The sequence below is a fragment of the Taeniopygia guttata genome, chromosome 7, assembly GCF_048771995.1.
Source record: "Taeniopygia guttata chromosome 7, bTaeGut7.mat, whole genome shotgun sequence".
In the NCBI taxonomy this organism is placed as follows: Eukaryota; Metazoa; Chordata; class Aves; order Passeriformes; family Estrildidae; genus Taeniopygia; species Taeniopygia guttata.
Window position 1 is genome coordinate 18471003 of NC_133032.1, and position 27122 is coordinate 18498124.

The 27122-nt window shown below is 40.7% G+C and overlaps 2 protein-coding genes across 9 annotated transcripts in view; one reads left to right on the forward strand and one right to left on the reverse strand.

Moving 5' to 3' along the window:
• Positions 1-3300: 3300 nt before the first annotated feature.
• Positions 3301-5751, reverse strand: LOC140684570 (uncharacterized). Its single transcript, XM_072932306.1, has 2 exons — positions 4783-5751; positions 3301-4401 (listed from the first exon to the last, which is right to left on the reverse strand). Exons 1-2 carry the CDS (start codon positions 5553-5555, stop codon positions 4362-4364), a joined length of 813 nt encoding a protein of 270 aa, XP_072788407.1. The 5' UTR covers positions 5556-5751; the 3' UTR covers positions 3301-4361.
• The window catches only part of OSBPL6 (oxysterol binding protein like 6), a 96521-nt gene continuing 74332 nt past the window's right edge, over positions 4934-27122 (forward strand). For 5 of the 8 annotated variants that reach the window (XM_030277559.4, XM_032749403.3, XM_030277560.4 and 2 more), the window contains exon 1: positions 5130-5261. The gene's annotated coding sequence lies outside the window, so the exon portion shown is untranslated. Of the gene's footprint in view, positions 5068-5129; positions 5262-5757; positions 5900-27122 lie in introns of those variants that run through there. The other 3 variants (XM_072932294.1, XM_072932295.1, XM_072932293.1) reach the window with 3 other exon arrangements.

A 27122-nucleotide genomic window follows, 5' to 3' on the forward strand; every position in this document is an offset into this window, starting at 1 on the left:
AAATCCCCTTTCTTACGTGTCTGTTATAGCTAAGGATAGTAGGAATGAAGTTATGTTTAATCAGCAAAACAAAATCAAAGGCGTTGACGTGAATATATGCAGTGCGTGTTTTGATCCACTGTTATTTTTAAATTTTAATCAAATCCACAAAATTCGCTTGTATTCTGAATTCACTTCTCATAATCATGTGGTGGGACATTAAAATTTGCTGCCTTTCTTCTATGTGGTAACATAACAACTAAGCTACTTAAAATTTTGGCCAGAATTTTAGACGTGGGTTGTCCATAAACAGCTATCACTAAGTTTTACCCTTTGCCTGTTTAAAGGCCAAGGATACAAAAATGGCCTCGATGCCCATATATAGCATTCTTGGAATTTTATCCTGGACGCACTCTGAAACTCTTGGAAGCTGAGTAATCTCTGTTTTTCCCATACCTCTGTATGTATTTTTTCAGTTGCATACATGCATTTTCTAGTTTCACATTATCATATAAAGGGACTGGAACTGTACACAGCACTCAAGTGCAAAGACATTTATGCAGAGTTGTAATGAGCTTTCCTACTTTGTTTTCTGCTGCTTTGGAAGCAAATTCTAACACAACACTGTTTGCCTTTTGGACTATTGCTGAGTAGCAAACCAATGTTTGCTGAAAACTACTCACAATGACTCCAAGTAATAAAGGCTAATTTATAGCCCATTATTATGTAAGTTTAGTTAGGGTTATTTTCATTACTGTTTACGTAAGTTGCTATTTATTGACAGACTTTCAGGCACCATCTCATTGCCCTATTGCTCACTATTGTCAGATCTTTTTACAGCTGCTCAGAGTCAGTTTTCGTTTTGCCTACTATGCGTAATTTTGCATCATCAGGAAACTGTTTTCACACAAGTAATTTTAGGCTATTTAGGTGCAACAGTGCTCATCTAGAAGTATTCTAAGCAATTCAGCCCTAAAGAGGACTCAAAGAGGAAAGTAAATAATGTTGTGTTCGGTGGTCAGTATCTGTCCAAAAGGGGAAGTGGATCTGGTTACTGGATCTGGTCCTAATGGCAGCTGTGCTTTCTTCTTTCATCTCCAGCCACTCCTGGAGATGGCTCTTCACTCCTGTGGCACTCCTCTATTCTAAGGCACATTCAGTTTCCATCAGCTGGTGCCTGCCTTTTCACAGCTTCTGCCTGCTATGAGCCTGGCTCCCAAGGTCTCCCTCCTCTACTTTTAAATGCTCTTTGGTGCTCTACTTCATGCTTTTTCTTCAGAGCACCTCAGTTCACTTGTTATTACTACTGTACTCTTACAGATTTTCATAATTCAATGAATTTGCAAAAATGCAAAGTGTAGTTTACAAAAATCCGCATTAAAAATGTGTCTCTTACCTATGCCTTGCCTAAGGGTACCATTTTGCCAAACGCACACCCCACTAACAATAAATGACAGCAATGAAACCACGATATTGCTTATTACAGGAGAAAATAAAAGTATTTTCTTAAAGTTCTGTAAGTAAGTATTTTCAATGTCCATAGATCTGGTTATCCTCAGCACAGGGCTGGTAAACAAACATTTAATTTTATATTTAGTAAACTTCCCTGCTGCCTGATGTAAAGAATGGGAATGATTACAGTTATCCAAGAATCAGTTCTGTTAAGAACTGTATGTTCTATATAAGTTCTATCAGTTAAGACCTTGGAAGATGAGGGTACCCGTGTGCATGCACAGCACTTTGTCATCCACCATCTATGTAACGTAACTGTGTTATTTTAAAACAGTATTTAAGCTGCCCTTCTACATGTTTGTTTCTCTTTGGTTTAAGTATGGGCAAATCAGTGAAAAAAACCCTCAAACTCCTCTGTAGAATAACCACGTAAGAATTTGGTTATCAAGATTGTTAGAATATTAGAGAGTAAGTTGTTCGGAAACAAGTGAGCAATAGTTTTCAACTCTAACAATAGAGTTTTCTGGAATTTCTTTCAGGTCACAGTGATGTCTTGTCTGAAATGGTGTTTTTGAATGAACCTTAAGACACCTCTATCTCCCCGCCCTGTTATTTATTTCTTTTAGAAGAAAATTAAGTGACTACATTCCGGGAATTTAAAGATCATAATTGTGTGAAACACTGTTACAGTCATCAAAGGACTTTGCCCACTGTGGCGAAGTCTCAAAAGAAGCTGCATGAAGCCCATCCTGCCCAAATCTGGGGAACTGAACTGTAGGTTAAAATACCTGATGGGAAGGATAAAGGTGGTACTATTGTCCAATTATCTCAGGCCTAAGGAGAAGTAAACAAGGCTGGGGAAGAAGAATGTATCCACAAGGAAAGCTGTGCTGGAACATCAGCTCTGGCTGGGTCTGGCGGGGGGAGCCATAGCTACAGACTTACTTGCTGAAGTGAGGTTTACATTCTTCCCCCCATGGCCGGGGTGGGTGGGGAGAGGTTTTGGGGATGTGGTGTTGAAGCCTCTGCTCCACATGAGACTGAGGGAATGAACACGCACCCTTGGAGGCTACAAGCTGGGCTTTGAGCCAGGTAAGAAGCAGACCCTCCAGAGAAGATGGTGTTGCCAGCTGTCATCAGCCCAGTTGTGACACTTCTGCTGCCCCTCCTTGGGGCAGGTCACATCCACACAGGACATAAACATTCACACCCATGCATCCCTTGTGATGGGGCATAACTGGCTCGGCTTTGCTGATGCCAGAGGCAGCTGTCATGTGTAAGCCATAAGCACCTGCAGACTAATTTCTGAGACCTTCCACCAAGGGACTGCACAGGGTCCACAATGTTGCAAAAGATCTGATGTTGCAAAAGACGGTGTAAAACATCCCTTCCCGTGAAGGGGAGCTGCTTGGGCATTCCCATGGACACCTGAAGGTATTAACCCATTGAACTCTACATTTCATGGCACCCCCCACTATGGAGAAGACCAGAAGAGGATTAAGAGGATGCCATCTGGATCCACAGGTGGTGGTATCTTTCTATCACAGTGATATCTCTCTTTCATGCTCTTTCCTTCTGACTCCCCCTGCTTCTTTTTTCCTTATTTTTCTCTCTTTCCTGCCCCGTCCCTTCCATTTGCTGGTAAATAATATCCAGTGTACTACTGACATTGGCACATTGCCTTGTTTGCACCTTAACTGGGGGAGAGGCATCGCTCTCTAATAATCCAATCTTAAATGTGTTCTATAATGTATGTGGCTCTGTATTTAACCTTTCTGAGGATTTTACATGAAACTTACTCTTACACCCACCAAAGTCCTGCTTAATGCTTTTCCTGCTCTAGCTCTTGGAAACTGAACATCAAAAGGGAAAAAAAAAGTGTTACTTTGTTGCTGTTGAGGCAGGACAGGAACAGAAGAACTCAGTCAGAAGGCTAGATGAAGTGAACTCCAACTGATTTATTTCAAATACATCACTCTTTTATAGAGAGCATTGTGCAGACTAATTTCATTGGTCTTAACGTAAAAACATCTCACACCATTGGTGTGCAGTGAGTGACGCACGGTGGCAGAACATATCTATAAACAACATGAACAACAAGAGAGATAGAGAATTACTTACATTCCTTTGCAACTCTTTCTCAGGCCCTGCCTGGCAGAAACCTCTCTTTTTTTCTCTGACTGAACTGAGAATACCCATATTACTTAATGAATTTCCTAGCTTTATTCAACCATATTTAAAATGACACTTGCAGGTTCAGCTGAAAGAATAAAGCTTTTTTTCCAGGAAGCTTATCTGAGAAGTTACACAAAAAACACTATGTCAAGGGATCCTTTTATGGAAGTCTCTTCTCTCATAGGAAAATGACTATGGCTTTAGTATGCCAGGGTGCCTTTTTTTTGCACAATAATACTACCAAATCTACAGCTGCTAGTTTGGGCAATAGGAAAAACATAAATCAGCATCACACAGCCTGTCTTTGCCTAATGAATAATGTAGGTTCAATAATTTATAGAATTCTGTAAATCTACTTTTTTTCTGCGGTATTTGCCCTTTTCCCCCATTCTCTTATTGAAATTTGCTGGCGGTGGCATCTAGTTCTCCAGGGATTTTAATTGATTTTCTTGGACAATGACATCTATTTCCAATCTTGTTACCGTGAACCAGAGAGCAGGGCTGAGGTGGGGGATGTAAATAGTGTGAGTACAGTTTGCTGAGAGAGGCCTCAGAGCCATCTCTGGAGGGCAGGAGGTGCACCAGCCCTGGGGACAGCGAGTAACCAGGCCCGAGCAGAAGGACCAGGGTGCCAGAAGCACATCACTTACCAGACAGATGAGGTTACAACCTGCCTGCTCCACAGCAGGGTGACCTGTTCCACTCCATGGGTTCTCTACACAACACAGTCCAGCTTCCCCTTTCCAAAGGTGTGTTTAAACTATCAAGGATGTTGAAAAGGCTGTGATGGAGGATCTACAGGGGAAAAAAGCAACTCCGCATCCCCAAAAAGCCAACCTACCAAAACAAAACAACCCTCAAAAACCTAACACAAATTAAATCAGAGGAGTAATTTCTACGGCAGCCTTCTGGCGCGTGTAATGTGTTTTTTTACAACCTCCCATTATCAGATGACAAAGATTGATCAGCTAACGCAGTGACTACTGCGGGAGGGTGACGGTGCAAGGCTGGGTGTCGTGCTTGTGTCACCAAGGCTGGGTGGGGAAAGGCGCTTAGGCTACTGCTGCCAGCCCGGTCCCTCGGCGGCACCCCTTTGTCTGACACCGTCCCCCCGCCCCTGGCACGGAGGTCCCTCTCGCTCCAGCACAGCACGTGCTTTCCCGTTTAATTCCAGACCTGATGTCATGACCGGAGCCCGTTACGCGGTCCCCGCCGGTGCCCGGTTTCTCCGACGCGCCGGCAGCATCTGGACTCGGGGCTCCGCTTGGCGCAGCGGGCACGGCGAGGCGAGGTGCGCGCCGAGCCCGGCGCCGCCCCGCCGCTGCGCGCAGAGGGCCGCGGCCGCGCTCGGCCGAGCATCCCGCGCCGCCGGCCCCGCCAGCCCGGCCCCGCAGCCGGGCCCCGTCCCTGCGCCCGGGCCCGTGGCGCTGCCGCGGGGGCAGGCCGGGCCGCCCGGCGCAGGTGGGTACGGCCGGCGGAGGGCACCTTGGCCGCGGGCGGGGGCGGGGGGCGGCGCGGCGGGGCTGCGGCTGCCCGCCCCCTCCCTCCTTCCCTGCCTCCGTCAGGCGGGCGGGAGCTGCGGCGGGAGCAGCGGGAGCGCCGGGGCGCAGCCTCCCGGGCCGCAGCGGGGATGCGCCGCGGATCCCGGCCAGGAGGTGGGCGCGGAGCGGCGGCGCTGGGGGCGCGGGGCCGGGGCGGCGGGACGGGCCGTGCGGGGAGCCCCGGGTCGGGCGGCGGAGCCGGGCTTGGCGAGCGCCGCGCGGTGCCGGTGCCGCGGCGGTGCCGCCGGGGGAGGCGGGAGCGGCCGGGGCGCGGCGGCGGTGGCGGCGGCGAGCCCGGGGCCGGGACTGGGGCCGGTGCCGTGGTCCGGCCCGGCCGTGGCTCTGAGGCCCCGGGGCGCAGCCGGAGCATCCGGACCGGGGGGCCGGGCCGGGGTTACGTAACGGCATCCGCGCAGAGATGCGCCGGTGTCAGCCCCGGCTTCCCTGGCGCTCCCCGAAGTCCTGATTTTTTTCGCCCTTCCCTGCAGAGCAATTTAAAATGCTCCAATAAACTGTGTGGTCTGTGAGGTTCAGTTGCAGATTAGCTATTGCCAAGTTGATGCACTCTTAGGATACCTTTTTGTTTTCATTCTGTTTCTCTCCAAAAAAGGGAGGAACGGCCTGTATTCCAAATTTGCTAGCGAGGCTGCACATCCCTTCCACGTACTTTGAAGATATATGGATTCATTAAAACTGATGTTTGGAAATCATGTGTTTGCCAGAAGTGCTGGTGCTTAAAATGACTGTATGACGTGAGTTTTGCCATTGGCTCGTCATTTCATGTCAGTTTCTAATTGCTGTCGTGTGCTGGGAGGATGCACTGGTGATTCTTCCCGAAAGCGTCAGCAATGCAGGTACCATGGACTAAAAGTAACTGAAACAAAAGACCTTGCTGGACTTCCCAGAACAAATTAGAAAGCCAAGGTCAAAAATCAAACATCAGTGCAACTTGTATGGGGTAGCATAAGAGAACAAAAGTATTCACAAATCTTATTTGAGAGTTTAAGTGAAGTGTTCCTTAAATAGACTATTACTCAGTAGATGAAAAAAAAATGCTTAGTGAAGGTGTGAGGAAATTGCTATTTTAGGACTACAATTAACTATATCAGCTCAATTTTAATGGAACTAGTACATTTAATTGCATTCCTAACAGATTTTCTGTTCTCTAGATGATTAACTTGCAGAATGATACTAGCTCAAAGATTAAAATCTCATCAAGTATCTAATGGTTTCTCTACAGTGTAATTGTGTTTGGTTTATAATAGTTCTTTTCTAATAACCAGCCTTTGCCCATAAAACTGTAGATAGTATAATTAGACTTTTTTATCTTGGTGTAAATGACATGACCTTGACCTTTAGAGGTTACACAGATGTCATTGTTATGGATCTTATATGTTTAGTGAAGCATTTTTATGTATAGATAGTAAACACTGTTTTATTTTCTTTTTGTTTAAAAAGTACACAGGGAGACTACTTTATCTTTTCTCTCCACCTCAGATAATTTAACAGAGATGTGTACAACACTGATTATTTGAAAACCGTAATGGGTTTATATTTAAACAACCTTTTCTTTCCAAGTACGTGGCAGGATGTATATCTGGAACACAATATTGGAGGGTTTGTTACTGAAGATTCCCTAAACATTTCCCCTTGCTGCTGAAGGCTGAAAGAGGTACCCTTTGTTGTACTGTAGTTCATCAAGCGTGCTTCTTCCACTTCCCATTAATTTGCTATTGCGCTCCCAGATCCTGCAGAGCGCTTAGAGCTGTGCTCTTGGGGGCCTTGCCTGCAGCCTTGCTTATTGCTGGAATATTTTTGCTCTTAGCCCATTCTGGGAGCTCATTCATGAATGTCTGTGATGCGAACACTGGTTTGCATATACCTGTAGGAACACACGTGGGGTATTTTTCCAAGTGCTGGTGTTGGAGGGCTGCACTCTGTATATTTATATACTCAGATGTGTTTTTATACAGCCATCAAAACCACAACTTTACTCAGGTGTGAGAGTACCTGTGCATCTGAGAAGCGATTTGGACATTATTACAAAGCTGCCATGGCTGTGGAAAGGTAAAGCTCCGTGACTTGTATAATAGGGCAGTCCCTGGCCTCCTGCTCTGTTGCAAATGGTGGTAGACATGAGACTGCTCTCCTTTGCCACTTCTTTCTCCAGTCCACTCTGGAGATGGGAACAGAGCGTTCATACTGCTTCTTCCTTTAGCCCTGTGGCACACGTGTGTGTGGTTGTGTATGTGTGTACCCTGGGTGCTGTGCATTTCAGCTGAGCCACAGGCTTCTGAAGGATTTCTTAGTGTGATGGAAGTGAATGATTTTGCTCTTGTTCTTTCAAGTCCATGGGATATCAGCATGGGTTTTTCCCTGGGAATTAATGCTTCTTTACCATGGGGCTTTGTCTCAGGAGGGCTGTATTTCTTAAGGGACTTTAGTCAGCCTTCTGTGCCTGTGCCGTGCTGGAGAACCTGCTTCCCTGCAGTGGGAGATGGGAAGGAACTGCCAGCACTTCACTCTAAAGATGTGTGTGTTTATCTTTTTAATGTGTGTGTGTTTATATTTTTAATGTGTGTGTATGTATAAAATGAGCCTGTCCTAACGATTTAATTAGCCCCTCTGCCTCATATATAGGACAGCAAATGCTTGTACATTACTCCCATATTTTCTAATTTTTTTTAAAACACTGAACAATTCAAACATTTCCTAGAGATTTCTGGGAGTTTGTTTTTGTTTTTTTTTTTTTTTTTCCTTTTCCTTGTAACTAAACGTTTTCTGGTTTTGAAGCTTTTGACTATCCTGGTATGGGAAAAGGCAGTGGTTTCTGTAGATAATTTTCATGGGAAATGTTACTCTGGGTAATTAGACTTCAAAAAGGAATTTCTCAAAGAATTTCCTTCAGACTTTTGTTTCTTTTGTGAGCTAAGTTTAATGGGATTTAAAAAAATCCTTCGCAGTGGAATACTAAAGTAAATGCTTACTTTTTTTGGGGAGTGGAGGGTGTGTGTGTTTGTGTGTTGAATTTGCCATATCAACTTTCTAGATGTTGAAGGAAGCAGCAAAAGGTACACTAGATGAATTAAAGTAAACATGCTTAGGCCATTTGAGGGATGTTGAATTTCTGGCAAATTTAAAATATGGCTTTGGTCTTATAAAGGAAACTCCAGCTGCCACAAATCTAGTGGAAATACATATATTTAATATATAATGAGGGGTCAGGTAACATGAGCTGACTTTGGTTGTAATGTTATGAAGCATTAAGGAATATGTAGTTATAGAGTCATAGAATGGTTTGGGTTGGAAGGAACCGTGACAGGTCTGCTGGTCTAACCTCTTGCAATGAACAGGCACATTCTTCAGCTAGATCAGTGTGCTCAGAGCCCCAGCCAGCCTGGCCTGGATCTTTCCAGGGATGGGGTCTTGACTACTTCACTGCTTCGGTGTTTTGTCACCATCATCATCGAAAAACTTATTCCTTGTATCCAGCCTGGATCTACCCTCTTTTAGCTTAAAACCACTACCCCATATCCTATTGCTGTTGTCTTAGGCTCTGCTAGCAGAGTTTGTGCTATGAGCGGTGTTACTGTGTTTGTAATTAATTTCACCGTCTCCATACCAAGGTTTTCTGAGCTGTAAATACAAAGTTCCAGCTTGTTCTTGTAAGTTAGAATACAGACATGGAAGCAGTTAAAAGTTTGGGGTTTTTTAATGCCACTGTTGTATATGTCCAAGTAAATGGTGTTTCGAACATGTCCCTCTTTTGGGGTTGTTCCTATTAAAAGAGTTGAAAAAGAGTGGAAGAGCCTTTTGGTGCTGACAGCTGATAAACCAGTGAAAGGGAGAACAGCTAAATGTGAAATATGGAAAATGGGAGAACACCACAAAAATTACCCTGTAAAGTTGTGTCTCTTAGGGAAACTTGTGGGCTGCATAGACTTGTTAAGATTAAGGGAGGAAAAAAGTGAACAGTAGCGAAATACTAGAGACAACTGTTAAATGGGAAAAAATGGGGTTGGTTTTGTTGCTGTTTTTCCTTTTTTTAATGGGATTTGGGTAAGTGATGCTTAAAGGGTCCTCCCAATCTAAATTATTCTGTAATTTTGTTTTGCCATTATAGGTGATACCCAGAAAATTGTTAATTTTCTATTAAAAGTGGAAAATAGAAGGTGCTCTGGAATTCAGAATTATTCTTTTTCTGACACACATATATATAAAACCCCTGTGGAATTTCCAGATAGTTTTGAAGCTGGTTCCAAGTGAAATGTGTCAGTCTGCAGTTCTGAGGGCTGTTTACATGTATGGGTGGTAGCAGCAGGTAGGGAGATGGTGAATTTCCAAGCTTGTCTTTTTGAGAAATCTACAGACTTGAATGGTTGCTTAAATGGTTTTGGTGTCAGCCGCTCCATCACCAACTCAGAAACTAAAAGATTGTCTGTCATTACTTATTACCTACAACATTAAAAAGAGAAGCTTTGAAGGAAGAGTAAGTTGGAGATTGAAGAAGAGTGAGAGGATGGGTCTGGAATGTATGGCAGTTGTAGTATGATTAAATTAGGAGAGCTTTATAGTGATTCTTAGAAATGCCTAATTGTAGCAGAGCATTTTGAAACAGAGTTAAATATTTCCCTTTTTTTTCCCCAGTTCCTTAAAGGTGAATCTATTTTAATACTAGTTGAGAGCACTTCGCTTAAAGGAGATAATCTTGATGTGTGAAGAAAAGAAGTCTCTAGCTTATTGTGAGTTTAATATAGAATTGCAAGAATGTTAATTAGCAGGTGTCATGCTAGATTTGAAGATTAGGTTTTCTACCAAAAACCCAATTTCCCTCTGTGGAAAATGGTTTTCTCACTGTCTTTTTGCTGGAGGATGATATCTGTATTTCTCACAGGGTCCAATGCTTTGGCATAGTTAAAACATTCTGTGTTCCTCAATCAAATATTTCACAATTTTTGAATTTAGACTCTCCTCTCATTCCAATGTATCTTTTCCCTCTTATTTTGAGATGCTGAGAATAAGGTGGGTAAGTTGGATTTACTCAGAATTTAGCCGATAGCAGTCTTGGTTAAGATCTTTCACAGTGTGATCTGCTTACATTTGTAATTCTGCTAAAATAGTTTTATTTTCCCTTTTTTTTTTTTTTTCCCCAGTGGAAATTGAAAGATGGAGATGCTTCTAGCCTATAAACTGCATAAACCCCTCAGTACCTTTCAGTTCTCATGAAATTTGTGGAAATCACAGAAATCATGCTAAGTCCCTATTGATTTACATGTTTCTAGCAGAGATGCAAAGGCACTGATGGATTCTCTGCTTAAAAGTCTGCATTAACAGAGCTCTATGTAGTATCAAATGTAGTCCCACTCTCTAGTGCAAATGCTGTTCTGTTGGTGTGAGGCTTTTCTAGAGCCCATGCTGTTCCCAATTAAATTAGTGAATTATAATTGTGAAGGATGCAGAGGTGTTAAAATGATGCATTGGATCCTTTACATCAGTAGAGTAGAGCACAGGTCTGGGATTGCTTTGTTGTGAAGACAAGTCAACCCAAAGTAGGTAACATTTGTCTAAGAATGATCTAAAGATCGATTGCAAGAAACCTTATCTCGGAATGTGATACACTTTTTCAGATGATGAACTGAAACATTTCTCAACAGAAAATCTAACAAACTCAGGTTGCCCAAAGAAGAGTCTGTATGAAACCTGTGCCGTGGAGTGAAGTCACCTGCTCAGGAGGAGGAGGCCTTGGCTACATCTGTCCAGCAGTAGCTGACCTGATCAGTCCTGAAAAATGAAAAGTAATAGAAGGACTTTGCTCTGTAGCAGCTCCTGCTTCCTGTAAAATGTTTTTAGTGGGAGCCTAAAGTGTTACAGAAACCTTGGTGGTGACTGCTAATTGACCTGAGATATGGGCAGTGGAATTGGTGAGACTTTCACAGCTCATGCTGACAGTTTAAATGAGAAAGAGCTAAATAATAAATAAATGAGAAAGGGATTAAAGCAGTTGCCCCAGGTGTGGGGGAGCATAACAAGGGCCATGGAAGAGAACACTTGGTGTGAGGTCCAGGCCACTGGTCAGGACTTGGTCGCACTGAGCAGCTGGAGTGAGCATTCTGTTCCTCAGGGTCTCTTGTGCAAGGGTCTCCTGGATCTTGATTTTTGTGTATCATGGAATAGACAAGCTGGGATAGAAATGCCACACTCATCCTGCTTAATATAACATGACTTTATTTTATTCAGATTATGTGATGCAGTGGTGTCTCAGTTCTTGTTGCCACCTCAACCTCTTCCCCTGTGACAAGCTCCGTATGGATCATGTGGTGTTAAATGGAATTTGGGTCAAGAGAAGTTTCTGTTAACATCCTACAGGAATGGTTCCAGGCTGATGATCCATCCTCCTGTTTCACCTCTGCCTTTACTGTGTCTGTCCTTTGTGTAGTCAACCTGCATCTGCTGCGGGACTGCAAGTGCACTCTTTCTCCCACTTCTACTTTATGAGGATTTTTATAGCTGACCTTCTCAGGGATGTGTGGCACCCTTTTGATCTTTTTTCAGGAAAACAGCATTTAACTGTTTCTTTCCTTCTGCCTTTGAAAATCAAATTTAACCTTGTTTGGAAAGAAACAGCAGTGTTATAGGAGAAGTGGGAGAGAAATTAACCAAATAGACTGTGGCTCATCTTCTTAGATTACAATTTTTGAGATTTTAGCCATGAGATAAAAGTTTCTTTAATTAATTTATTTTCAGATAAAACGGAGGAGAGCCACTTATTTTCTTTTATAAATTGGTATTTAGGGAAGCAGTTAGCCATGTTGTCACCTGGTAAGGATAAATCTAGGGAAAATAGAAAGGTAGAATCACTGATGGAGAGCTACAGAAATGGCAAGAAATTGACTAGATAAAGGGGCTTTCATCTTGAAAATGGGAAGCTGGAGTGGTTAGTTTAGTGACAGATGTTTTTTTCAGAGTAGAGTGGGTCAGCTGGGTGAGAAAGTGGTGGCTAATGGTGGCAATGATACTTAGTTAAAAGGAAGAAGCTTCAACATGACACAGCTTCCTGAGATCCCAAACAGCAGCAGTTGGTGTTGAGTCATCGTGAAGTCCCTCTGACCTCAATGTGAACATGACATATACATCCCTCTGGTAAGTAATTATGTTGCTTTTCTGTTTAAGTCCATGCTTCTGGAATTTATTCTGTTTCTGGAGAACAAGCTTCATAAGCTGCTTGCCAAAAACAGAAGGATAGGAATGATATGAAATAGAGTTGTAGAGCAGTCAGAGGTTCAGTCTGTCTGTAGCCAGACAAATTATTTTTCTTTCTGTTTAATGATTGAAGAAGGCTAAAATCCATCTCAGTTCCCTACCTATTCCTGTCAGATAAATACGAATTGTCTTTCCACATTCGCTTGTGCCTGACAACTCTGCTCTGTGTGTAACTTCTAGGAAGTATAGGCAGGTCACAGTTGCTACCTGGAGTAATATTCTTGGGTGACATAATCACGCATTCTCTGATTGAAGGGAAAAAAAAAAAGAGTTCTCTAACTCTCCTTAACTGTGACCTATATTGTGTGGGTGTGCAAATATGCTGTGGAAAGCTAAATGTAAATTACATGCTGTTCCACTGAGCAGGCTTTTCGCAGTTGTCCTAATAATTGCTAGCGTAGCCGACATACAAAACCCATGGTCAGTTTGCAGTATGCAATTCAGTGACATGCAAGGCAATGCAATTATTATTTGCAATGCAAAATAATCTTTAAAAAACCCAAACAAGGTATTTTCTCTAGTAGCTGCAAAATCTGCCTCTCGCCCAGTCACCATAAATACTGTTTTGTGACAGGACTTACAATTAATAAAAAGAGTGACTTCTATCTCTAATTAATACCATAATGGTTGTTCTTTCTTTTGATGTGGATTGAGGATTACTGGGAGAGGCCTCAAACCAAGTCAGAAATGAGGATTAGAATTAGCCCAGCGGACCAACCCTGAGGCTCTTACAGGACTCTCCAATAGCTCCACATGGTTGTACAGCATCTGTGAGTTTAAGGCTGTGAGTTTAAGGCAAAGAAAAAGCTTCAGAAGTAATTTATGATATGCTTTTAAATTGCCACTTCTGGTGATGCAGAGGTTGTGGTTGGATCTGCAGATGCACTGAAATGGAGCAATGACATGGCAGCTTGGGTTCACAGCTCCTGCCCTTTCCATAACAGCTGCTGTCTGTGTCTGTCTGCCTGCTACAAATCTAAATTTCTGAACTACACTTGGAGGAGGAGAGAGTGTCAGATTTTTGTCTTTAAAATTAATGAATTCCTATTCATCAATTTCTTTGGGTTTTCATACTGTTTTGGCCAAAACAATGTAACATAAGTCTAGAAAGAGTAGGTTTGGCTAAAATAGCTGTGTTGTAGTCATGTGGCCTTTCCTAAAGCTGTGGTATTTTTCTTAATACCTTTGGGTTTTAGGTTTCCAGCTGAGATGCCCAGATCAGTTCTGCAGAGGCTGTGTAACAGATTGCTGCTCATAGTTCTCCTGATTTTTGTGCCTTCCTGGGTGCCTCTTGTCGGAACTCAAAATGTCCCTCAGACATTTTTGGATGTTCCGGGCCCAGGTCAGAAGCATTTGAGACCCTGGTAGGCAGCTGGAAACAGCTGTGATTTTGGATTTGAACCATGGAATGATTTACCGACCTTGCAGGAAGAACAAGAAGTCACAAAAGTTTAGATATTATAGTAGAAGTAGTCACAAAGTAGAGGGAAGAATTTTTGAGTGCTGTACAGGGCGGGTTTAAAGTCCTGCACAGGGGGGTTTTGGTTTTGTACATGGGGGTCAGAAGTTTTAAGATGGAGGGATTTGGGCCTGTCCTGTCCTCCCTCTTTCTCCTTCCTTACCTCCATGTTCTTGGTTATGTAGGCACTCACATATTGGTTTAGAGTAGAAAGACACCATTTAATATAGGTAATAGGCATTGGGGAAAAACTGTAAACATGTAACACGTAATGTACCATATAAAAGACAGCAGCAGCCCTGGGCAGGGAGAGAGAAGAAGACACCAGACAGAGAGGATGTCAGGGGTGTGTCTGCCTCTGCCTGAGCTGCTGAGCAAACCGCAGCAGCTCAAGAAGAAAATCTTTTAGATAACTTGCAATAAACTGCCTTGAGACCGGACAACAGAAGACTACTGAGCCTTTCTTTGGAAGCACAGGTTGGAGGAGAGATTTTTCCACCACACAGATCCACCCCCGACCTAGGCGTGAGCTCCGGCACCTCATTTTTCTCCCAGCTGTATGACCTTTTTAGGTCCAAACACCCACTTGTCCTCTCTGCTGCGTGCACATTCTAATAGTTGGAATGTTGCTCTGTATGAGGGCAGTGCATGGGCAGAGAAGGAAGGAAGGAAAGAGGGATTGTTGCCTCCAGCTCTGATTCCTGCTGCCTGCCCAGCCCAGAGCTGTGCTGGCCCTTGGCTGCTGGCTTGTGATGCAAAGGCACAGGGATACTATTATTCTCTGCTAGCTTATGGTATTTCTGGTGTAATTACCTTCTGATATATTCATTATTATATTTGTCCCTCAATGTTCTTCAGCATTTTTAGAGATTTATTCAGTGTTTTCAGATTTTTATGCTTTCTTCTTTACTTTGTGAGCACTTTAGCTCAATCATTTTGCATAAAGCTGTCAAATACCAGTCATAAACCTGTGCTGTATTCTGTATATTCTATATATTATTGACTATTTGAATTATTTTAAAGTTACACAGAATTCTTTTGTAAAGTTGACTTTAGAATCGTCCGCATTTTCTCCATTCTTTTTCACATGTCTTTTTGTAGTAAATCAGTAAAAATAATTCCAAAGATGGAGTAAGGAATAATGCTGTGTAAAATGCAGGTAGATGATAACAGTAACTTAATAAACATGGTGAATTTCCCCTAAGGGGAACAGCTAACTCACATAAGGTGAAGGGGCTTTAGGTACAGTAAACCACAGCTATTGAGTTGTGATTTATGTATATTAGGCTCATAGCTCTCTCTAGAAAAAAGGCAATATCTCATAACAAAGCAGTTTAGTTTTTTTTAATGCCATTGTATAAGTTTAAAGGATATGAACATAGTTAAAAAATGATGGTTTTGTTTTGTGTTCTGCTTTTTCTGGTTGTGGGCACTGTGCTCAGTGCTGAGAAACACCAAACATGCTTGTGGGGGGTATGGCAGCTTCAGAGATTTTATTCTTCAGCGTCTGTGGCAGCCTTCCCATTTTGGAAGCTAGTGGAAACAAATTGCTCAAAGGCTGCAGATATCTTGAGGAACACATAGTTCTGCTTTCTTGGCTGAATCTTGGGTAGTTTGCCATGAAAGTGTGTCATAGCTGTGTGATATAACACTGAGAAAACCAACATTGCTAAATCTGTTTGTAGGTGATTTTTTTTTTTTTTATATAGAGAAATGTAATGAGTGCAAACTTATTTTGAAACTAATTTATTAAAATCCAAATTTACCAGGGTGTGTTCATCACTTCTGGCTTTCCAGCATGACACATCTTCCACAGCTCTTGCCCTCTTTGTTGTTCTGTCTGTCCTGCACAGGTCACTCCCCACCTGTTAATTCACTGCTCTGGGGGTTCCAGACCTGTGCCCAGGCTCGCTGCTTCTCCTGGTGACACAAACATTCCTCTTGGCCAGGCTGAGGGTGCTCCTTGCCTGCTCCCTCCAGCTGCCACACCTCTGTGCTTCTCCTGGGGTCCTCAGGAGATCCCTGGGGGTAGTGCCAGGGGCTGGGGGGATAAAAGGAAAAAAGCCTTGGAGAACAAAAGGCCTGGATAGTCACAGTGTAAGCATACCAAGGGAAATGGGTTGTTTTCCTACTGGTTCTTATGCCTAGAAGCGGTGTGAGGTGCCGTTCCTTAATAGCAGCAAGTGAAATATTTCTGCACTTTAGTTTGGTGCTCCTGTCAAGGTGGGTTATACATCTCAACCATGCTGAAGCAGATTTAAATGTAATGGTGCATCTTCCAAATGCAGTTTTCTTATTTAGGAGGACAAGTCTGAACAGGAATAAATGTCTGTATGTGTTGTGGGACCCAGAAAGTAATTCAAGCAGACCTCTCTGAAATTTTTCTTTTTAAGCAATCTTGGTATGCTGCAAAAATGGATTTAAAATCTTTAGATACCCACAGATAACAGCACAGAAAATCAATACTTTCTCAGTTAATGTCAATTTTTTCCATTAAAAGATAAATGAGGAAGTGTGATGCTTTCAGTCTTCTCAGACTTCTGTGAGTTTCCCAGACAGCTGGTTTTAATTTATCTTTATATTTTGCGTAGTGTGTACTTAGTGCTTGTCATTCTCATGGCCAGCCATTGCTTGTACTTAATCAAATAATGATGCAACTGTGGTATGTTTTAAAAACCTGTGTTCAACTAAGAGGGTGAATTTTTTATTTGAGAAAACTTTGTAGGAAACTGAAAATGATCCCTGTCTTGGGTTAGATTTTTACTTACTTGGAAATGTGCTGGCTCTTTGTAGTCACTGAAATTTATCAGTGTTTCAATACTTGTGCTTTGGAGGCTCTGGTCTTGCATTTAATTTTTATAAACAAAAATATTGTGAGACAGGAAAAGCATTTTACAAATAATTTCAAAAGCTAAAACAAATATTTGAAGGGAATGAATGTATTGTTGGTTTCAAACTTCTACTATAGACTTCTACTCTCCATAACCTTTTGTCTTCTGAGGGTTTGACTGGAGTGATGGGGAAGTGGAGACCACTGCCCTGGAGAGAGTGAAAAAGAAAAGGAAAATAACCTTCCTAAGTTCTCCAATGCATGGGCAAAGGCCTGCTTTTTAAAATAGATGCTGTTTTCCTTTTTCAGGATGCTTGTTAAAAATCAGAGAAAATAAGGATGAATTTGGAATTTTCTTTCCATAACAGTGCAATTTCCAGCTGAATATCTACAGTGCTTTTCTCCCCTCCTTTTAAAGCTGCCTTTTAGAATTTTTATAATTGGAAAGCTGTCCCAAAGCATATTTATCAGGTGTCACTCTGTAGCCATAATGCAATTAACCTTACAAGTCCTTTTTACTTCCTTAGTGTATTTGCTTGGTAGTCTTTCAAGAATTATTTTACTGCTATTTTCTGGTGTTGATTAATTTTGGAACAGGTATTGCATACAGCAGGGGAGTTTCTCTTCTGTGTAAATGGCTGTGGGCATCTTGGCTGAGGTTACTGACACATATTTGCCTAAATGCTGGTTTACCAGATATTGTGAAGGACTGAAGAATGTTGAAAAAATTAACTGAGTTACTTACAAAAATTACTGTTGTCCTTACAGCAGGAGTGATTTCTCCTCTCAAGGAAGAAAAAGAAATTGCAACAGAAATTGAAAGACAGTACTGAGTTAGAACAAATGTCAAGGGTAACAAAATACTATGTTGAGGCATGAAATTGTCCTAAAGTGCCTTAAAAAAAAAAGTGTCTAGGTTTAGTATCTTTGTTCATTCTGTGGCAATATACACATTAATGAAAAGTTTGAATGGAAAAACACTAAGTCTCTCTTTTGAGTAGAACTTGGATGCTCTAATTCAGTTTTCTGGTATAACTTTCTCAAGATATATTAATTTATGATAATGAAAGTATTATGAATGGTAATAAAAACCTTTTTGGGATAACATTTATGTATATCACAATAGATTTTCGCTGTCTAAATGATAGATGACTCACAAGCAATGATTTTTATTCTAATGAATTTACGAATACTGAGTTGTCCTTACTTGAGTTTATAATTTGTGAAGAGTAACAAGGAGCAGAGGGAGAAATTTCATCTCTATTTCTATATTCATGGTACCTTTTATGGCTTTTAATATTTTATTAGCATTTTATTGTTTATACCTGGCATTAATCTTGCATAAAGTATATTGTTTTCAGGACTATTCTTGTGCCTAGATGTTGTTGCCAGATAATGGTAGGAGATTTTTCAGTAACTAAGAAATCAGTAGGCAACAGGAAGCTTAAAAAGGTGATGCTGAACTTCAAACCATGAGTTGTATGGCATTAGAAGTTCAGAAAAACCTGAGGACTTGAGTTGGAACCTCTGACACAAATTGTGAGGGCTGGAGCAGATCCCTGAGAAGCCAGGCTGGGAGAGGTGGGTTTGTTCAGCCTGGAGAAGAGAAGGCTCCAGGGAGACCTTAGAGCACCTGTCATTACCTAAAGGGAGCCTTTTACAGGGCTGTGTTGACAGGACAAGGAGCAATGGCTTTAAACTGATAAAGGGTGGGTTAAGTCAGGTGTAAGGAAGAAATCCTTCACTGTGAGGGTGATGAGGCACTGGCACAGGTTGCCCAGAGAAGCTGTGGATGCCCCATCCTTGGCAGTGTTCAAGGCCAGTTTGGACAGGGCTCTGAGCAGCTCTGTCAGATTTAGTGAAAGGTGTCCCAGCCCATGGCAGAGGGTTGGACTGGATCTTTAAGGCCCCTTTTTACTCAAACCATTCTGTGATTCTATCTATGTATAGGTTTTCATTGCCAGCAAAATATGAAGTGAACCCTTTTATTCTTTTTTCTGCTTTAGTGGTGGTGCCTAAATCTTCAGTTTCATAAATGTGTAATTACTGAAAAGAGAAAAGGGGATGCTTGTATTTTGGTCACCAGTTGTATTCATGCAAGTTTATCACTAGAATCCTGCCTGTATTTTGTTGAGCCTGTTCTGGAAAATCCAAATTTGTCACCATTTTACATGGAAATAAGGAACTCTGAGTGGGAACAGCACTCCCTGATTTGTCAAAGTCAGTGAGCAGAGGGAGGAGGAATACCTAATGATCTCAGTTTGACTGGAGTTTGTGTCAGCCAAGACATCTTCTTGGCTCAGGCAAGATCACAGATAAAATCTTATGGTGGTTGTTAACAGCGAAGTTGGAGGTGTGGATGGAATCCTGGCAACTGAGGGATTTATGTTACGTGAGTGAAGTCAGATGTCGTCATGAAAGAAAATTTTTAGTATCCTGTCTATGAGTATACATCCAGCAGTGATAAATGCCCTCTTTTCAGGTTGAGAATCAGTCCTAACAGAATTGCAGGGGAAGGCTGAGCTGCTTCCTTTTGAGAAATCATGATGACAGTAATTGAAGCAATAAGATTTATGTTCAGCTGCTTACTGCTGGAGGTCTTTTTGTTGTCTTTAACTCAGTGTTAATTTAGGTCACCCTTTAGTCTAAGTAAAAGAGACCACAAATGCTTTTTCTCTTGACTCTGTACAGAATGTCTAGAGGATGCTGTTCATTTTGGTGCTAGTGTATTTTATGAAATGTCTGTTTGATATGAAAATGAAAGGGCTTTTAAAATAATTTGATAGCTTACAGTATGCATTTATTTATTTTGGGCATCCTCCTGTATTCCTGCTTTTATGTATAGTATGAAGTCCTTAAAAAATGCTTGTTTTATTGGCAATCATCAGGGATGCACAAGTGCAGCAAGAGCCTTTTTAGTCTTTAATATCTCTGTCCTGCAGCTTAAAGGGTGCAAGCAGTGCCCTCCTTGAGCCCTCCTGAGACAGATGAGGAGCCATGTGTGCAGTAAACTTCGAGGTCTGCCCATAAATACTGCACAAGGAAAAGTGTATTCCAAAAATTAGCTCGCAATTGAAAACAGAATGCAAATAGAAAAAACCCACAAGAGTTACCTTTTTTCTTTGTAACACCAAATTTGTGCAAGTAATGTTGTAACTCATCATTTGCTCACACAGCTTCTCAGAAAATTAACACACTTCCAATAGAAGTAGTTGTAAGGACAAGTCTTTAATTTTCCTGTTATTTATCTTCCGAATACAGTCCACTAATGTAATTTGTTTCATTAATGCTTCAGAGTGCATAATAATTTATAAAAGAGAAATATGACTGTCCTTGTCTCTTCCTCCAGGCTTAAATAACAATGTTTTGTCATATCTATATTGTGTATGTAAAAGTGACATTAGGAAACTGAAAATGACTCTGACTATGTTTTGTGGAAGTTGAAAGCCCCTGAATGATAATGGCAGGACATTGTTGACCTTGTTGGTGTGTTAAGTACTAGTGGCTGTGTTTTGGGATACAGAACATCTTGATAGTCAGTTATCTGTGATGTGGGCCCCTCAGATGGTCTTGTTCAAGTGTTCTCAGTGGAAAAATCTGCTTGCTTATGTTAGAGGACTGAAGTGCTTTCCTCGAGTAGAGGAATATGTCTGAAAAGGTGAAACACATGGAAGGAGCCACCCACTGTGGAAATAATGGAGGCTAAGAAAGTTATTTTGCCACAAACAGTTGCAAGTACATGCAAATCTAGCTAAACAAACAGTAAGTATATGGGAGTTTTCTGACCAGTTGTGGATAAATAAGTACAAGATTTCTACAGTTATATCTCTTATTCTGTATAGTAGGAGCTATTCCCAGGCCCTGGGAACTGGGATTATCTGTGGGGGGCGGAAATAGTTAAGACAGCATCCTTTGAAAAATACAGCCAATGAGTTTGAAAATATTTTTTGTCTCCCCTAGACATGAAAGGTGAGCACAGGCTGGATGTGGTGCATTAGGTCTGCTGAGCCTGGTGTCCTGCCCATGGCAGTAACTCAGAGCAGGGAGCACAGCATCCTGCCTGTACCAAGCCTCTCCCTGTGCAGTTGGACTGGGAAGTATCACAGGGAGCTAAAATACCTATTTCCCTACCCAGTTGGTCCAGTCTCTTCCTAGACCTTAAATTTGGCACGTGTATGTGTTTATTGTAGAGTGCTACAGTGTGTGTAGGCTTGAAGAAACCCAGAGACATTGCATCCAGTAATGGGGGCTGGGGAAACCTCATGGTACAGGGCAGACACCAAAGTGAAAACAGAGTAAACACAATTAAAAGAAAATAGAGAGACACTACAGTGATCCACAGAAGAGGATTTGTGACTCTGTTGGTTTAGAAAGTGCAATTTATTGGTTTGTTGTACTCTGAAAAATGTTTCAATTGTGTGCCTTTTTTACTGAATTTAGATTAAGTTTAACAATTATTTTTCATAAAAGGAAAAATGGAGATGATTTTGAAAACTTAAAATTTTATCTGAATACATTTTCAATGAAATGTTCATTTTTGGTGCATCTTGATATTTAAATGTTTTTTAACTTGAAATTTCTCTTTCCTTCCTTGTCTCAGTCTCTGAACTAAAAAAGAATCTGCTTTCTAATGCAGCCAAAATAGATTCTTTTTTGAGTTAAGGATTTGAGGTTTATGAAACATGTCAATAAACATGCCCAAGGAAAACCTTGCTTGTTCCAAAAATATAAGGCAGACTTTTCTAGTTAAGAAAAGTCGTCCTAGCATATGGTGTGTTTCTTTTAAGATGCAAAATATATATATACTGAGATGAACCCTTTGGAGGAACTTTGAGGCAGTAGCTCTTGCTCTTAAAGCTTCTGTCTTCATTTGTTTCAACAGACATTTACATTCTGAAGATTTTTCTTCCCGATTTATAAAAGATGTTAATGGTGCCCTGCCAAACCGTTGTTGACAATCTGTTTCTTGTAGGATTCTGTTATATATAAATAGCGCCTTTTTTGTGTCTGATTTTTCAAGCCAGGAGAAACATTCAGATTTGCTTTCAGCATGAGTCTAGAATAACATTGTCTCTGGCATAGGAGTTGTTGTAGTCTTATATGACAACTGTTGTACACATTGTTTTACATGACTGAGGCTGCAGACTAGATGGGGTTTTCTATGTGATTGACATGTTTTTGCATGTAGGGCAAAACATGCCTTGTTTTATACATATATAGCTTGAAGTGTTGTTTTCAGTGCCTCGCTTGCTGTGGCAGTAACCTGTGTTCAGTGCCACCATGCTACTGTGACCTTCAGACAGACCAGCAAAAAAAATCCATCTTGTTTTCTCAGCATCCCAAAAAACAATTAGGAATGGTTGCCTGAGCAACATAACATCGTTGTCCAGTGCCACAGGGGTGTCTGTGATGCCAGTTGGACTGTTCTCTCAGAAGTAGCACGCTTCCATGCACAAAACAGTGGACCAGTGAAGGAATGTTTTTGCTTCCCATTTGTTTTTCATCTTTACTTGGACTCTCTTCTGCTGAAGTGGTAGAAAATAAGCAAAGGCACAGAGTAAACAGAGGAGTAGAGGCAAAAAAAGAAAGGGCTACATGAACAAAGAGAGGAATCCTGTGGGAAAGATGTGGGGATGCTCTGCGTTTTGGATGTAGGAACAAAGCAGTGGAAAAAATCTGGCAGAAAGGATTGTCAATTCACAGAAGCACTTAAACAGAATAAGATCATTTAGAAAAGGAGTGAGGGAGAAAACATGGGCAATTCTGGAAGAGCAGTGTAAATGGGTAAAAATGGGAAATATCTTTTTTTCAAGCTCTTACATTAAAACTGTATTAACTAATGAGATTTGTTAAATCGGTTTTGCCAAAAAAAAAATGTATTTCAAGTTTTGGTGTAATTATTTGTTTTAGTTTTTGTTCATTATAGAGAAACCAGCAGACTTATTGATGCTTTGATGCTTGGGTAAGTTTCCCTAAAACAAAACCTACCAAAGATCTCTTCTGGATGCAGGTTGCTTATCGATCTTGTGTGGTTACGGCCCACTTGTATTTTGCAGCAAACAGCACACAAGGGAGCAGTGTGGCTGGGATCACATCTGTCTGCCTTTTTTCTTCTCAGCTTGAATGAAGAACTACCTATTTACAGCTAGGATAACTGTGGGGAGGCCTTGGCACCTGTCCAGACAAAGGGCTCACAGTCACGTCTCTACATCACACAGAGATGCTGTAGCTACTTTCCTGCTGTTAATCCACCTAATTTTCCTTGTTTTATACATATATAGCCTGTGAATTTTTGGATAGGTCATGTACTGTATGAAATATTTGTTCCATCTGTTCATAGCATTTGAGCATTATAATAAATTCAGAGCAATTCATAGGTTTAGAACTTGGCTATTTTTTTTCAGCCAGTAAAGAATTATATGGAAGTCTTTCAAAATAAAAGCTAAACTGTGAGAAGAGAATAACACAATAAACTAAATAGGAAATAAGGAATATTGAAACTAGATGCTTTTTAAGGACCCTTCCATCTCAAACCATTCTATAATTCTATGAAATATTTTCTTTCAGTGTTTTCCTGAGAGGGGTGTATGTGTTTGAATTTTAACTAAATCTAAATCAAGGCTAAATGCAGATTTAGGAGGTCAATTTTAAGATGCATATAGCTAAAAAAAAGTACTATTATGTCTAAGGTAAAAATAAATAAAATGAAAATGTTACGTATGGTTACACTGTCCTCAGAATAAAGCATCTCTGTTTATATATATATATATATATATATATATATACACAGATATTTATTTATTTGAATGAAGAACGGTACATTTTTGAAGTGTAGTTGCAGGTAAAATTCTTCATATCTTTAAATGAAGATATGTATAAATGTTATAAATAATAAGCAGAGAGACCCAGGGTATTTTCCCTAATATTGAGAGAATGGAAAAAAATTTACTGAACTGTTTGGTTTTTTTCTTTCTATCTTGGAATAAAAATCTCTTTTATGGTATGTGCACATCAAGGTTTATAAATTTTGTCTCTTGACTAAAAATATAAATATATATAAAAATAAGAAAAGGGTTTATTTAGTCTTTACTACAAGAATTGGTTACCTTACACTTTTCAAAGCTGTATATTTTATGGGTTGTTCAGTAAATTCTAAGTCCTACATTTTTAAACACATTTCTGGTGTTTAAACAATACATTTATGATGGTCTCCTTTTGAAAAATAAAATTATGATTCTATAATTGTAGAATTTTTTTTTTTCTCTTCCATTATGTCCTCATGCAGCCTGTGTGATTTTACATTCCATTCTTCTGACCCCATATTTCCCAGAAGATCTCTACATATTGTTATTTTTATTAGATTAAAATAGAATTCCGGATACATTTTCTATATGTCTGCTATTAATGTGATTGGGAAGGGACTCTATGAGCTTTTAAAATTTATTTACTTGTGTGTGTGCCTATGCTGGAGTGGCTTGTCATATGCAAGTCAAGTGGCTGGGTGAGTCACTGTGGTGCCACGTCAGATTACAGTCAGCCTCTCCCATCTTACTCAGCTCTTTGGTGGTGTATGGTCACTGCTCATGAGTCATCTCTCTCAACTTCACTGACAAATTCCTGTTTATTTCTGAAAAGTTTGTTACTGGGGCAGATACAGAACAAATTGGGATGGAATATTTGCTAGGATGCATGCCATAACTGAGAGCTGCTAGCTCAGCACTGGCAGCAGAACTTTTGTGTGCGGTGCAGTTCAAAATACGCTTCCAGGACTGACACTTAAAACTTCTTTTAATCGCTACATAATGAGTTTTTATACTTGAAATTAGTCAAGTAACATTATTTTTTTCAGGCGACTCTCAGAACAGAGCTGCACTTTTGTAGGCATTGAAGAGATGATGAATGTCTTTCTTGGCATGCTACATGAGACAATAGAAGAACCTCCACTTATAATTCCTGCAACCATCTAGTTGATCTGCACTGTATCATCTGCAATGATTACTCTCTTCTTACACCAATTTAGAAATATAACATGACAGAAGCAGAAGTAACTATTGCAAATGTGGAATATGTAAGATTTTCTTAAGAAAGGATGTTCTTCGATGTTTTATCTTTTTATACTTTCAAGCCTAAATAGCAAGAAGGGAGATTTGATGTGTGAAACAGAGAGCAGCCAACAAGCTCCAAGTGATGCCTAGGTGATAGAAAGACAAATTATTTGTTGGTAGAATTGCCTTGTTAAGGTTTAAGGCTTGACACGTGTCAGTGATCTCAGTGGGTTACCAAAGCTTGGGAAGAAGGGTAGTGGACACATATAATGCAGAATTTACAAGCCATGAGGACATTTGGCAGAACTCTCAAGATAAAGAAGAAATTAATAAAACAAACCCAGCAACTGTGCTGAATCAGCTCCAGCTGGGTGAGAGGTGTTTCCAGCAGGGGGAGGTCAGGATCAGACTCATGCATCACCGACCCAGAAAACCATTGGCTCAAAAGAAGTGTGAGGGAGCCCGTGGGCTGCTTAGCATAAGAAATGAGAGAATCATTGTCCAGTGGAAGATAGAATACTGATTAATAAGAGAGCTATGCAACTTGTAGTCATTAAATACTCATTTGTTTGCTAAAATGTGCAAAGTGTAAAAAGTTTTGATAGTTGGTGTGTGTGTGCTTGATTTGTGGAATACCCCTGAGCACCCAGGCTTGCCAACTCTGTCTCTCTCAAGTGTGTCATTATTGACTAGTTGGACACTGGGTAATGAGAATGAATTTTGTGGACAACAAAACCATCCATGTTATTGAATTGCATCCCATGCAATTCTGCAGTGGGCAATAATTCCTGAACATCTGTAAAAATACCTGCTGTGGCCAGAAGTCAGAAATACACCCAAGATCATAAATCCTATTGTATAAAAATCCCAGTGATAAAAGCATGGCTTATGCTACCAAGAAAGCAAGCCCATCACCATTGTCTTGAGGTATCCCAGTGCCTTGGAGGCATATACCCCAGCAAGGAGCTCATACCCACAAATCACACGCCTTTCTCCTTTCTTTGTTGAAATCTGAATTCTGAACAACAGTGGCTGAATAATGCTATACAGTTGATCAGTGAATATGAGCATGTGAAGAGCTTTTGAGAAATAGTAATTTGATAATCTGTACTAAGAGAAAACCATTTTAAACGATGTTTAGAATACTCAGTTTTCCATTCTGGTACTTGAATAATTAGGAGTAAAATGCTTTCCCGAAGAAGTAACAGTACAACGATTGGCTCATAATTCTGAGGGGTTTTTTCTTTGATGATTTTTGTGTGGCAAGTGTGAAGGTGCTCTTTAAGTGATTTGTATTTTGCCTTAGCCTGGAGCTGCTGCACGCCTATCTCCCATGTGGCTTCAAAGACTTGGTGTGTAGCATTGCAGATGTAAAGATGATGTATTTGGTCATTATGTGCTCTATTTGTCCTGGCTCTAATAGTGGCTTTTCTGGTTCAAGATAGGCAATGCAAGCAGCATCTGTGGTTTTGTAGCAGTTTTGCAGCAGCTTCAATCTTCATAAGTGTGTCAGATTCTTCCAGTGAATAAGTACTTCACAGCCCTGTTTTCTCCTTGGTGGATTTGCTTTATATGTGATATGTTCCTTAGGAACGAGACCCACTAAAAGCCAGTGTTGATGTCAACAAGCCTCACTGGTAACAAATACACATGTGTAATATCCTTGAACTGGCTGTACTAATACATAGTTTGCTTTTTTTTTTTTTTTTTTGGTTGCAATTTTCCAAGGTGAGCTTGTACATTAAAATATACTAGAGTTGTCTTTCTCTGAAGAAGGCATCTAGGATTTGTCTCTGCTTCTTTGTCTGGTGTGTGAAATATGCTACTTAGATAATTAATCTAGACTTCTGTGATGATAGGTGTCATGTGTAGAAATAGTATTTATATAGTAATTGTCTGGTGATGCTTGTAGGTGGTCAGGAAGGGCTGGCATTTCTGGTGGTGCTAGTCAATTCCTGGAAAGAAGCCTCGTTCCTGTAGCTCCCTAGCTATTGCAACCTTCACCTGTAGTTCAGAAGGACAGCGTGTCCCAATACAGGTATAGTGCTTTTTCCTTTCTCTGAAGTTTTGTCAACACTTCAGTTTTAAAGCACTTATTAAATAATCTCAATTAGGATGCATTTTTTCATATTTTGGGATTAAAATCTGTATATTAGAGCTAACGTATGCCTGTAATAATTGGCTTTAGTGGCCTTTCAGCCACAAAAGATGGGTAAACAGTAAAAGTCTAAAGCATTCCAGGATAAATATTTCAAATTAGAATAGTTAGTGTCACTGTGACTAAAATTCATAATTTTTCTGTGTGCCTGTAGAGTTATACTATAGAGTTATCCCTGATATCTGCAGTGTTGAGCATGGGCAGTTATAAATGCTCTTCTACC

What these genes read in the sequence shown, in the direction of transcription:
- LOC140684570 (XM_072932306.1), bottom strand. Translation starts at nt 5,555, where the DNA reads ATGCCGTTACGTAACCCCGGCCCGGCCCCCCGGTCCGGATGCTCCGGC. An exon ending in GGCTCCGGTCATGACATCAG is followed by an intron (nt 4,402 to 4,782) that starts GTCTGGAATTAA and finishes TTTCCCCTGTAG; the next exon opens with ATCCTCCATCACAGCCTTTT.